General features: G+C 31.3%; 1 protein-coding gene across 10 annotated transcripts in view; it reads left to right on the top strand.

The window, feature by feature from the left end:
* The window catches only part of GULP1 (GULP PTB domain containing engulfment adaptor 1), a 295,772-nt gene that overhangs the window by 200,333 nt on the left and 82,388 nt on the right, over positions 1-13,051 (top strand). For all 10 annotated transcript variants that reach the window (XM_073218544.1, XM_073218543.1, XM_073218540.1 and 7 more), the window contains one exon: positions 4,292-4,353. In XM_073218544.1, coding sequence (XP_073074645.1) covers positions 4,292-4,353 — 62 coding nt within the window. The remainder of the gene's footprint in view (positions 1-4,291; positions 4,354-13,051) is intronic.

Genomic DNA, 13,051 nt, shown 5'->3' with positions numbered 1-13,051 from the left:
GAGTAATTCTATAATATATAAAAGTGAGATTTTTAATTTTTTTTCATCACAATGTAGTTGATATATAATATTATATTGGTTTCAAGTATACAACATTATGATTCAATAACTATCTACATTGTTAAATGCTTACCCTAAGTTGTTTAGTTACTACCTGACACTGTAGAAAGATGTTACGGAACTATTGACTATATTCTCTATGCTGTACTTTCATCACCATGACTAATTAATTTTACAACTGAGATTTTGTGCCTCTTTATCCCAGTAAAGTAATAAAAATACATCACAGTTCATCACTTTGATCATATTCTCTTATTTTTAAAAAGTACTTCCAGACCTCTTTTTTATTCATTTACAATTGCCTTTCCCATGGTTTTAAAGTTGAAACTCCATATTTCTAATTTACCCTTTATTTGACAGAGATTTGGAGTGGTTTCCCATTGAGAATGCCCAAGGGCTCAATAGTAGTACAACTAATTAACAATTGCATATTTGTCTTATTTGAGGACAGTGGAAGTGCAACCATGGGGACAGTTGGAATGATTTAGAGAATCAAGAAGCAGAAGTACTTGTTATTTCCTGCTTTGGCTGATTCATTCTCTTTAAATTTCCTTTGACTGTTTTCCCCCAAATATAATGATTAAATATCTTTTATCAGGAAACTGTTGATTAATATTTTACTCTAATTCCAAACTAGAATTTTATACTAGAAGTTCCTCATTAAGTTTACCAATTCTGACTTTCTCATTTAGTAAGGAGAATTCTTAGAGATGCTCTCTGTTCCTAGTTTTAACCAATAGCATTATTTGGTTGAATTTTAAGTTGAAATGAAAAACTTGAGTATTATGAGAGAAATCAATATATCTTGACAATCAGGAGCTGTAATTATGCCTCTAAAATATATAATTCAATCATATTTCCAGTAATCAGCATAAGCATACATTGTACACTGTATTCTAAACAAAGTAAGATGGTCTTCAATCAGTAACAGCTTATCACTTGTTTTATCACAACCAGCTCACTTGGTTGTGGCATACAATTTTACTAATTCATCCTGGACCCAGAAGCCTAAGGCAAAGAGTTATCTTAAACCTAAACATAACCTTTTTCTTTTTAATAACTCTTCCAATTAGTAATTTGTCTGGTATTCTTTGATTGAATTAGCCACATACTGATTTTCTTTGCAAATACTCTAATGGTATTAGAGTTGCTTATGAATTCTAAGAAGGACTGAATGTATTAAAATGCATCACTATGGACCATTTGGACTATTTTGAAGAAAAATTAGTCTAAGATCATAACCATATATTAAATTTTAATGAATGAATTTGCTTTATAGTCCCCTTTTCTTATGCTAGCTTCCTCTTTGAATTTTTTAAATTCTTTATTCTATTTATTACATCAAAAATAAGTTAACTTCATAAAAAGTCATAAGACATCACAGGAGTAAATGGGATTAAATAATTCAACTCATTACACTTTGTTTTCTTTATCAGTTGATATACTGATGAGAAAATATACTTATAATGCACAACACTTAAAATCCAATATTTAAATATTTCCCTTTTTATGATCCATTCATATGCATCTGTTCAATAGCAACATTTAGTTTTCCGTTTAATATATTCAAAGTAGATGCTTTCAATATGTTAAGCTCTGGTGATACAAGAATAATGAAATAACTTTCTTGATGAGCTCTTAATCTAAATGCAGTTTATTTGATTATATGTATTGATTAGCAGTCAGAGTGGTCCCTTGTCAAATATTTTGAAATGTTGGCATTTCCTTTTATGTGAGTCTTCACTATTGAGTTAGTCAGTATAGTTTAATTTCAAGGAAGGGGACACATTTTAGAATGTCTATGTTCCCATTTGTGCACCAGTTCCATATATCTAATTGTTACTCTGGGTTCCCATAGTGACCAAGGACCATTGTCTGTATTCGCTCTTCAAGACCAACCACATATATATGAGTTAATACGAAGAGTTTTATTCTGTCAGTTTTTTCTTTTGCCAAAGTATAAATTAGGATGACTGTAAGGGCTCAGTTTGGAAATTGTTTAGGTACTAGAAGTATATAGTGAACACCCACTGAACCATCAGTGTGTGATGTGTGGATGAAGATTTTTTTTTTGTCATTGTAGCAATTGCAGTTTATCCACAGGTAGTTTAATATTGTGATTTTTTTAATCTGTCACCAGTTTCAGCTGGCTACACCTACCCTCTTTCTAGGTCACTGCAGGATGAGACTGTAAGACAGGCAATATCATCAGTTTTGAAATAATAATAGCTTATAGGAGAAAGTAATTATCTCTCTGCCTCAGGTTTGGGATGAATCATATCATATTCAGACTAAGGCTTTACATCCTTCTGACACTGTTGTATATCTTGGGAAAAGAGATATGAGAAAACTTGAGTTAAAAAAAGTTAGATATCTTTTTATGTTTCTTAAAGGCAGGTCTTTGGTGTTTTTATTGTTTTGGTGTACAGTATTTTGATTTGTTTCTTTTAATATACAAGGGCAAGTCTATATCCCAAATCATTCTCTCCTTAAGGTGGAATAGACGGGGGCTGTATCAGCCCCAGGCTGGCACAAAGCCCCAGAACTAACCTCTGCTCAGTCATCACAATGTACAGTTGGCTGGGTAATATTAAATGTGCTCTTCTAACAATATTTTTTTTATTTGTCAAATGAATACACTCCAGTTGATCTAAAAACTTATCAAATGTTCTCCATGTACTCAGAAGTACAAATTATTCTTGAGTCAATCATATCTCCATCAATTAGCAGTCATAAAGAGAAAGCTCTAATTAAGATGAAAATCTACGCAAGAAAAATTTTTTTACACATTACTATCAATGTCAATATGTCAGTATTGTGTTTTTAAAACTTTCAAAGTATTGCTTCTCAAAATATTCTGCCCAAGTACAACCATCAAATCCCTTCAGTAGTTAGAAATGGCTCTAAAATGCACCATGAACATAAGATTATTTTGATCCTTCATTTTGTCTTAGAAATTCTTGTAAATATGGCATTTGCCTTTTAAACATATTTCATATAAATATAGCCTATTATACTTTAAATGGTATAAAATAATTTACATTCCAGTAATATATGGTATTTTCTCTATGCATTCACACTCCTCCAGCTTAAGAATATGTTAATGATATCAAATGAATTTCTGTTAACACCACTTTCAATTGAATATTGAAAGTACTTTGTTAGTAATCTAATATTTTAATGTGTGTACTTACATACTACTTTTCATGTAAAATATGTCTCTATTGATTCCATTCTGTTTATGATATTGATTTTAAGATTTTAAGTTTATGCAAGTAATAAAAATACAAAGCTCCACTGAAGAAGGCAATAAAGTCATTAAAGATTGAGAAGCTTTACTACAAATACAGTTTCCAAAAAAATAGACACATTTGATTTGTGTAAATATTAACATTCTTCCTTGTTTTCCCCCTTATACATTACACTAATATTTTGGGAGAAATGTGAAATATTTAAATAAAATTCAAAAATTGAATGAAAGGATATATTTTATTTTTCTATCAATAATATACAATACAAATTAGTTTCAGTATCTTCTTTTAGTTACTTTATTTCTAATTCTATTGTACTAATCTAAGGAACATTTCAAATTACTGAATTTAAGGTTATTTATATCCGAAACTCTTGATAGTAGATTCTCAGTCAATGTTTCTGTAAATTAGACTAAAAAATTATCCTAATATTATATTGATTCCTAAATGAATTTAGTAGATTGATTTATTTCAGCTTCATATAAATACAGTTATTAGTTTAATATTAAAATTCCCTTTACTAAATTGTTAATTTTGGGTATTAAAAAAGTCATAACAATCACAATGAGTAAAGATCAGATTACTTTTTACTGATTAAAGAATTAACAAAAATAAACTGCAGTTCATGAGATGAGAAAATGAAAGAAGATATCACAAAATTAGGCACATTAATTGGTATAATTACAAATAGCCCATTAATGTTATTGTTTCATAACCTTAAAAACTCAGTACTGTTTTATTATTTGAAAACTTTTAAAAGGAAAAGCTAGGGACTTTCACACCAAGAAAAGAAAAACCTATAGTCATTTTCCAGCTACATTGTTCACATATCTGACTAGTTATTCTTTCTCAATTTAGAAGAAGAATCTCAGAATTAGAAATGCTTCCACTCATATTAGATTCTTTACAGATGCTAATGAATGAATTTGATACCATTAGAACCTGTAATTTAATTTAACACTGTGTATTCTTCATTGCAGACAAAACATGGATGCATACGCCTGAAGCTTTATCAAAACAATACATTCCCTATAATGCAAAGGTAAAATAGTTCACATGATATTCCTGAACTTTATTTTGTTATAGTATTACTATTAATTCATGGTTGATCTTAGAAAGATTGCTTGTGCATTGGCATTACCTAGTAGATGCTCCTTAAAATAAATTTATGTAAATAAAATAATTTCATAGTGTATAGTATTAGAAGTTATTTTTCTCACCAAATAAGTGATTCTTTTTTTAAAAAATGTACTCTCTATAATTTCTAATTAAGTCATTCATGTATTTTGTTCAAATAATTTTGGCTGTTATTAAAATTATTTGCAACATCATAGCCTGTAGGAAATAAAACAACCAACAAATGACCTTCCTTTAGAAACATTCTAATGTTGTATCATGCAGACAAATATAAAAACTAACCTGGAAAAGAGAGAAATGAACAGCAATTTTAATGAATGTATTCATCATAAAAGAAGAAACAAACAAAACTTAAACTGTGAAAAAAACATGTAGAAAAAAGCACATATTTTTTGGTGTATCTTTTGTTCAGTTTGTTGCATTTTAATAGAGAAATAGAAACAATCTATGCTCCGCAAAGACTTGATTCATTGTTGATGTTGGAAAAATGGACAAGTGAATGAATGCAATTTACAAAAAGGCCCTCAAAGGAAGGTGTTATTTTATATAATTAGTGAGCACCAAATCTGAAATAGATTTCAGAGAAATCTGAGTCTAAATTTGGAAGAGAATTAAATTTGGAAGTGAATTAAAGAACTGGGTTTGAGAATATGAGAGTGGGTGAGACATAAGCAACTGACCTTTGCATGCAGCAAGGGAGCAGACAGAACATGATAAAGTTATTTTTATAAGAGAACTTAAGGGTTTATGCATCAGTAAACGATATACCAAGCTAATAATGAGATTAGGTATAAGGAATTATTTCAGGAAAAATTATTTAAAAATTTATTGAACAGAAGATCAATGGTGTTTAATAAGGAACCTGTAGAGTGCTGGTCTGAGTGTGAATCAGCAGGAAGAAGCATTTTGAAAGACCATTTGAAGTTCTTCCAGAGCTTTTGCCCAGCAGTGAGATTTGTAGAGTGCAGCAATTATGTTTTCTTGCTGAAACCTATCTAAAATATTTTCTATGTAAAAGTAATATACTTGAAATCATTACAATACTTATCAATTTCCCTGTAAAGTTAACATAAGCATTGATTGCTGTGATTTGAGCATGAGTTTAGTTATCTGAATGAGACAAATTGAGTTAATATTATCCATCGCATTCACAGATAATCCTCACATTAAGTACTGAGAAACCATATGAAAACTACATAGAAAAAGTTTAATCTAGAAAACCACTGTTATTTTAAAGTGCATGTTTAGTGTTTAACAGTATTACTGATACTATTAGAATTATATCCTTCAAGTGAAACCACCGCAGATGATTTATTTTTATATATGACTGAAATGTCTCATTTTGAAAATTTTGGTTCATAAAGGATTGAAAAATTCTAATTTAGAACTATTTTTAACTTTCACTGTGGACTAATGTGACAATGGAGATGATCTTGTCTACATGGAAAAGTTGCCTATGTGAATTCACAGGTACAAACCTCTACGAGACATCCCCTATGAAGTAGAAAGCACAGAAACATCTTCCTAGACTAGGTAGGATCAGTAAAATATAGAAGAACAGGTTGATTTTGTCCATTCTAATAATGGCCTCCTGAGTGATAATGTGTGCCATGTACTAAGTAGTATTAAATCTATTTGATGAATTTTTCTTTTCTGAATTCCCTTCTTTGTGGCACTTTTAACTTGATCATTTAGCAGTTATTTTTGAAAATTTTCTGTGCATTTTTTTAGAGTATGTACTCTTGAATATCAAATCCATGCCTATAGGAAGTACCTTATCACAACAGAAAAAAATACAGACTCTAGAACTAGAGTGCCTTAGTTTATATCTTGACTCCAACGCTTATTTGCCATGTGCCTTTGGGCAACTTATTTAATGTTTCTGTGGTTATTCATCTGGAAATAGGAGTAAGAGTAATTTTTCATTAGAGCTGTTACAGACATAAAGGTGTTAGTTACATATTAGAAGAGTATCTGGGATAAAATAACTACTCAAAAGTTAGCAATCATTAATTTATCTTCTTATTTTTCACAAGACTTACATAAAGTGCCTGTTTCATTGTAGGTTTTTAATATATATGAATTTGATAAATTAATGTATAATAACCTTCTTAAGGTAATTACAAAATAGTTATATTTCACTGAGCCCCAATATATGCCAAGTACTATACTGGTGTGTTTTTAATTATCTCATTTAATATTTGCAATGTGCTAGTATGGCAATGATTAATCTTTACATAAGACCATCACACTTTACATAAGAGAAACCTAAGGCTGAAAGATTAAGTAATTTGCCTGTTGTCACAAAGCTAGTAAGACAGGGCCAGACTGATTAGTTTACCCATTACTTGGTGCAGTTGCTGAGATGTCACTGAATGTTGGTGAAGCCTCAGAGCTATATGACATGTGGCTTATATTCACACACATCTTACTGTCGCAGGGAAATGTAATACAAAAATAACTAACACAGAAGACAGATCATGTTCTATGCCATTCAGATGGTACTTAACAGAAAGCTATAGAGAGTCAGAGAATGACAACAATCGCTTTTTATGAAAGTGGGAGTGAGGTAGGATTTCCAAGGGTTAAAACAAGGGTGGAATGGCTTTTCAAAGTGGAATTCTGGAGGAGGATAATCACAGAGGCAGTAAACTCTAAGGCACACACTGAATATGACAAGTGTTGGACTGGGGCATAAGGGACTGTTGATGCTAAAATACTTTATCAGTCAATGCTCCATCTGAGAAACAGAACTAATAGGATGTACAAACTACACACACACACACCTATTTCAAGGAATGGGTTACCCAGTTTTGTGGGGCTGGTTAGGCAAGTCTGAAATCCATGTGGCAGGCCACCAGGAAGGGCAGGCCAAAAACTGGACAGGAGCTAACTATAGGTGAAATTTCTTCTTCAGAATCACAGCAGTTCTTTTCTTGAGGCTTTTAAATTGATTGTATCAAGGCCAACCAGATTATCTCAGATGATCTCCTTTACATAAAGTCAACTGACTATAGATGTTAGTCATATGTATGAAATAACTTCATTGCAACATCTAGATTAGTATTTCATTGAATAACTGGATAGTGTAACTCAGCCAAAGCTGACATATAACACTGACAATCACAAGTACTAATGATAGAAAAGACTGAAAAGATGAATTGGAAAGACTTTGAATGGCAAGAAAGCAGTTTGAGGAGCTAAATAAGCAACGTGTACTTTAGGGACATAAATCTGTAATGATCTGAAAGTTGATTTGGATCAAGAGAGCTAGGATGACATTAAACTTCTTAAGAAGTTATTTTAATGATCCAAGTGTATGATCCTAAGTTTACATAGAGTAGTAGATAAGCATACAGTGGAAAATAAAGGCGCTAAATATTCCAAGGGAAGAACGGATTATTTGTAATTATTTGTATGTAAGGGAAAAATAAAAATACTCTTTTTTTATCCTGGCTAAAGGGTGACTGGTCATACCATAAAAAGATTCCAATCACTCCATTCACTTTTGGCATCCGCTGGTTACTAACTAATCTGAAAACTTTAACAGAGCTGTTTAAGAATTATAATCCTCCTTGGGGAAGATATAATAATATTTACCTTTAGATGTTTTTAGTTTTAAAGTAATAATGTTCTATATTAATTCCTTTAGTTTATTTTTAAATAACATTTTAGCTCCATATTCTTTCATCTTATAGAACATTTCAGTTCAAAAATTGACATTTAATATTCATAATATATCTATTTCAGATTCATAATATATCTATTCATAATATATCTATTTGAAATAATAGTTATTTTCAAAAGTATTATGCTGTATCAGGTTCATTGGTTTTTGTATTTTCAAATGAGCAGTGCAGCATTAATACTAGTTCACTGGGAATTCTATATATTATCTTGTGTACCCTGTGGTGAAGTTTTTCAAACTGCAGGTTATGGTCCTTGAGAAAAATTGGGTGGTGAAATCAATGCAGTGTGTCCTGGGAGGTGTGATTTAAAGATGAACTAGAACAAAATAGAAAAAGAGAATAAATTTTTATAATGCATGTGGTAAACATCAATTTGTTTCATAAAATTGTGGTTCATAGTCATAAAAGTTTGAAAGCCATAGCCTTTGAACAGTAACCTGCCTTTAAATAGTACCAAAGACTTCACCATATTTAACTAATTTAAATCATAAAATAATAGAGGGAGCTGTTTAAAAGAGGCATTACATTTTTAATAGAAGTGATGATCCACATGTAAATTTAACCACATGTCTTTACTGAATATAACATTTTAAAGTAATTTCTGAAATATGCATATAAACATAGTAAGTGATAAATAAACAGTAAAATTTAAATATAGGCTCACTTGTGTACTCATTCGTTCACACATGTGTTCACTCATTTGAATTGAGTTCCTAATATATACCAGGTCTAGACAATGGGAATTGATTAGTGTACCAAATAGATGCCCTCCTGGGACTTACATATAATAAGCAAAATAAATACATTTTGGAGAGCTATACAATAAGAAAATAATAGCTGTGTTTTTATTTGTTAACATGCTATTAATTATTATTTATATTTTATATAGTATATATATATATATATACTTAGTACATATATATATATGGGGTATTATATATATTGGTAATAACACAATATTTTATTTATTAATACAGTATGCCAGGCTATAATAATTCCTATGGAGAAAAATAAAGCAGGATAGTGGGGATTGAGAGGAGCTATGCTATGTTACATAAAGTGGTCAAGGAAGATCTCCGAGGACAGAGGCCTGAAGGAAGTGAGTGAGTGAGGCATGTGGCTGTATGGGGGTAGAGGACTCCAGACATGGCTAGTACAGGCAAGGTGGGGCCAGGGTGGCTGGAATGCAGTAGAGCACAGGGAGATGTAGTAAGTCCATCAGAAAGGCACACATGGGGTAGACAAGGTGGGGTGGGGTTAGGGGAGGCATCTTGAGTTCTTGTAGGGCTTTGTGAACCACTGTAAAATTTGAAATTCCCATAATTTAGAGAGTTTTGAGAGAAAAAGTAAAGATCTGAGACTAGTTTTTAACAGGCATTAGCTGCAAGGAAGCAAAGGGTGGACCCACATCAGGAGTCCGGTGCAAGAGTCACGACAAGGAAAGTCATTGTGGTTTGAAACTAAGTAGGAGCTGGAGAAGGAAGGCAGTGAGCCTCGGGGTAAACTTTGAAGATAGTGCTGAGAGGGTTTGTATATTGGCTTTCTATTTCCGCTATAATTAGAACATTAAGCAGAAATCAAAAAAACTTTTTGATCACCCTTAAGGAAAGCTGTAGAATCATTCATTCCCTCTAGCTTTTGATGAAGCTACTGAACTGTCATTTCTGTAAAGATGAAATGTTGAAGAACTTTTATTTTAATGAATTTATTATTCTGTTGGTGTGAGTTACTCATTTATCAGGTGAAGAATTGTGACAGATGTTTCATTAAAAAATTTACATATTAAAAGTTTTATTCTAAAATTTATAATTATTCCCAAAAAGATTGATGTATTTATCTTCTTATGAAATCCCTAGGTTTGTTAAGGATCTAGGAATGCAGTTCAAAGAAATTATTATGTTACTTTACACTATTTGGCAATGAACAGAGTCAGCATTTCTTGACTATCTGTTTTCTGTGTTCCAACTTTTGAAAGTGAGTGAATCCAAAACAAATAGGAACATGGACCTTGACCTTAAAAACTTACGACTTTCCTTTGGGAGAAAGAACAGGTACATGAAACAAAAAATTCTGGAAGAAAACTAAATAGGCGATAGCCAACAAAATAAAATATAAAAGCAAAGAGAGATTTCAAAAGAAAGATTATGTTGCATTTCAGTGATTTCTAGAGGTATCAGAGTGTCATCTATGAAGCATGCTTTCGTTGCCACAAGGTATGTTTGATAAGAGAGAAGGCTTGACTAAGCTGTGACCCTCAAGATCTTCCTGACATCGTGAACTGTGTGGTTTCTAACCAGTCCTCCTCAAACTTCACAACCTAATCATCCTCAGCACTGACAGCCCATTACCTTTCATTTTTCTTCAACAAACAATAAACAACAAAGAACAGCAAAAATAAAAACACCACAAAACACAAATGCAACCTCGGATATGACAGTAAGTGGTTAGAACTTGAGGATTCTAACCATTGGTAGTTGAAATCTACATCCTAGCCACTTACTTTTGAAATCTGTAACTATACCTGCTCAATAGTCATTGATAAAGGGAAATCAGAACCCATATATGTAGTATACTCAAATGTACCCTACAAGAACAAGGCTGCACCCCAACAACTCCACTGATGTTTCCAAATTTTATAGCCACATAGGTATGCTGCATCCTATTACAGTGATGGGAGCAGCCACTTCTCAGTCAAACTATCTGGGTTCAAATTGCAGCTCCTACAGTTAATATCTGAATTATGTAACTTTTCCATCCTTGAGCTTTCTCATTTATAACATGAGATTAATCATTGTAGCTACTGCACTGGATTATTGTGAGGTTCAAAGGAGTTAATATATTAAAAAAACGCTTAGATCAATGTCTTATGTGCCAAAAGTTTATTAACATCTTTATTATGAAAAGTGTTCTTCAGCTCTGGAGGTGCACGTTATTTTTATCTCTTGAGAATAATTTGTCATTTCCATAATTATTTGAAAAACAGAGAACAACATTCTTAGAATACATGTCAGGGATTATATCATTTTAGCCAGAGTACCTGCAGTGTCCTGCCAGAAAGTTTCAATGTAGGAAGAAAAGGCTTTACTGCAAGCATGACAGAAGACTTAATATTGCCAAATTTGCAGGTTTATATACAAGAGCAGGCTTTGGTTATTAAAGAAAAATACCATTGTGTTCATACTTTACTATTACCTTGAATTTTCAGCAATGGCATTCCGGAGCAAGATATTAGAGCAAAGATCATCTTGGTCTTAAAAATCAAATATAGAAATATAAGAAAGTGCCTGCAAAACTTTTTAAACTATTACAGAATCTTACAAGTAAGTAGTCAATGAAGAGAGAAAGTTACAACATCATGTGGACTAATGAGTCATGGTAAAGAAAGGTTTTAATGTAACTAAATAATTTTACTAATGATTTTTCAAATTATTTTTGGTGAATATATGATAAATTACCCTTCAGTGAAATGTTAACATTGGTTTATGACTTAATACAAAAAATAAATGACATCTACTACCCCATGAAAAAATCAATAAAAAGCAAAATAAGCAAAGAAAATAATCAAATTGAATACTGAAATCACTAAAAGTTGGGCAAAAGCTACATCCCTGTAATCCATAAGATGCATTGCTAACACATCCAAAATGATTTAGAATTCCAAATTCATAAGGTTCCTTAGAGCAGCTTTATAATAGCAGCAAACATAAGCGTTTGCCAGTTTTGCTAGATACCAGGGAGAATGTAAAAAAATATAAACTGAACGACATTCCATGTAATTCATTTCATTTGTTCAAAAATGAGTTTTAGTTAATCTCAAAGCACAGGAACCACCTCAAAAAAATCAATTTTATAAGCAGCCATTTAAAAAATTTTGCTTAGATATTAGAATTGGTCTTTAATAATGCTAATATGTACAACTTGCATTCATTCCAAACATTTTTAAATTGTAGAATAAAAACATTGTAATTTCCTCCAATTAAAAAATGATCTATACTGTCATATATATTGGTAATAATTCTGCATCTAACCATTTTGAAATGTGTCTTTATGTGCCACAGCATCACTGGCATACACATAACAAGAAATAAGAAAGCTATGTTATTTTTCCATTGCCTTCTTTAGAGTAAGGAGTTATAAGTGCTCTTCATGCTAAACAATGTGAAAACAAATAAGAATAATATAATAATAACTGGAAGTTTGTTGAATTATGACTTTATAGTTGGTATATGCTTCTAAAATAGAATAAATGGAAAAAAGAAATGACAGCAAACACCTTACTTAACATCTCAATTCTTGAGGTGATCTTATAAACTAATTTCTGAAAATAACATATGCCTATTTTAAATAGGATGCTTACTTATGTTATTTAACCCTAAGCTTTCCCAGGTAAATGAAACAGTTATTATTAATTATTTTTAATTTATTACTTTTTATTAAGGTATGATTGACATACAACTTATATTAGTTTCAGGTGTACAACATAATGACTCAATATTTGTATATAGTGCAAAATGATCAAAAGCCTAACACTTAATAGTTATTAAACATAATTTTTAAGGTCATCATCATTATAAACCATTACTCCACATATGAGAGTGTTCTAAAAATGTATAATATAGGAGGTATAAATTACTAATTAAAAACTGAAAACTCCATATTAATTAATCCTGAAAACATTTCACTATGGGCTACAGTGTCTTTATTCTTAAAAAAGAAAGAGGATGTGATGTGTGTTACAGATTCACAGACTTTTAGTGTTGAAAAGGACTTCAGGAATCATTTATTCTAGCTCCCATCATTTTCTTGATAAAATATATTGAGACCCAGAGAGGATAGGTGATCTGCTCAAGTTTTCACAGCAAGATAGCAGCAAAATTAGGTTTAGAAATCAAGTTTCTTACTCAACAAACATTT

This window comes from Manis javanica, chromosome 12, assembly GCF_040802235.1.
Source record: "Manis javanica isolate MJ-LG chromosome 12, MJ_LKY, whole genome shotgun sequence".
Classification (NCBI taxonomy): Eukaryota; Metazoa; Chordata; class Mammalia; order Pholidota; family Manidae; genus Manis; species Manis javanica.
This window is presented reverse-complemented; position numbering and strand designations above follow the sequence as displayed.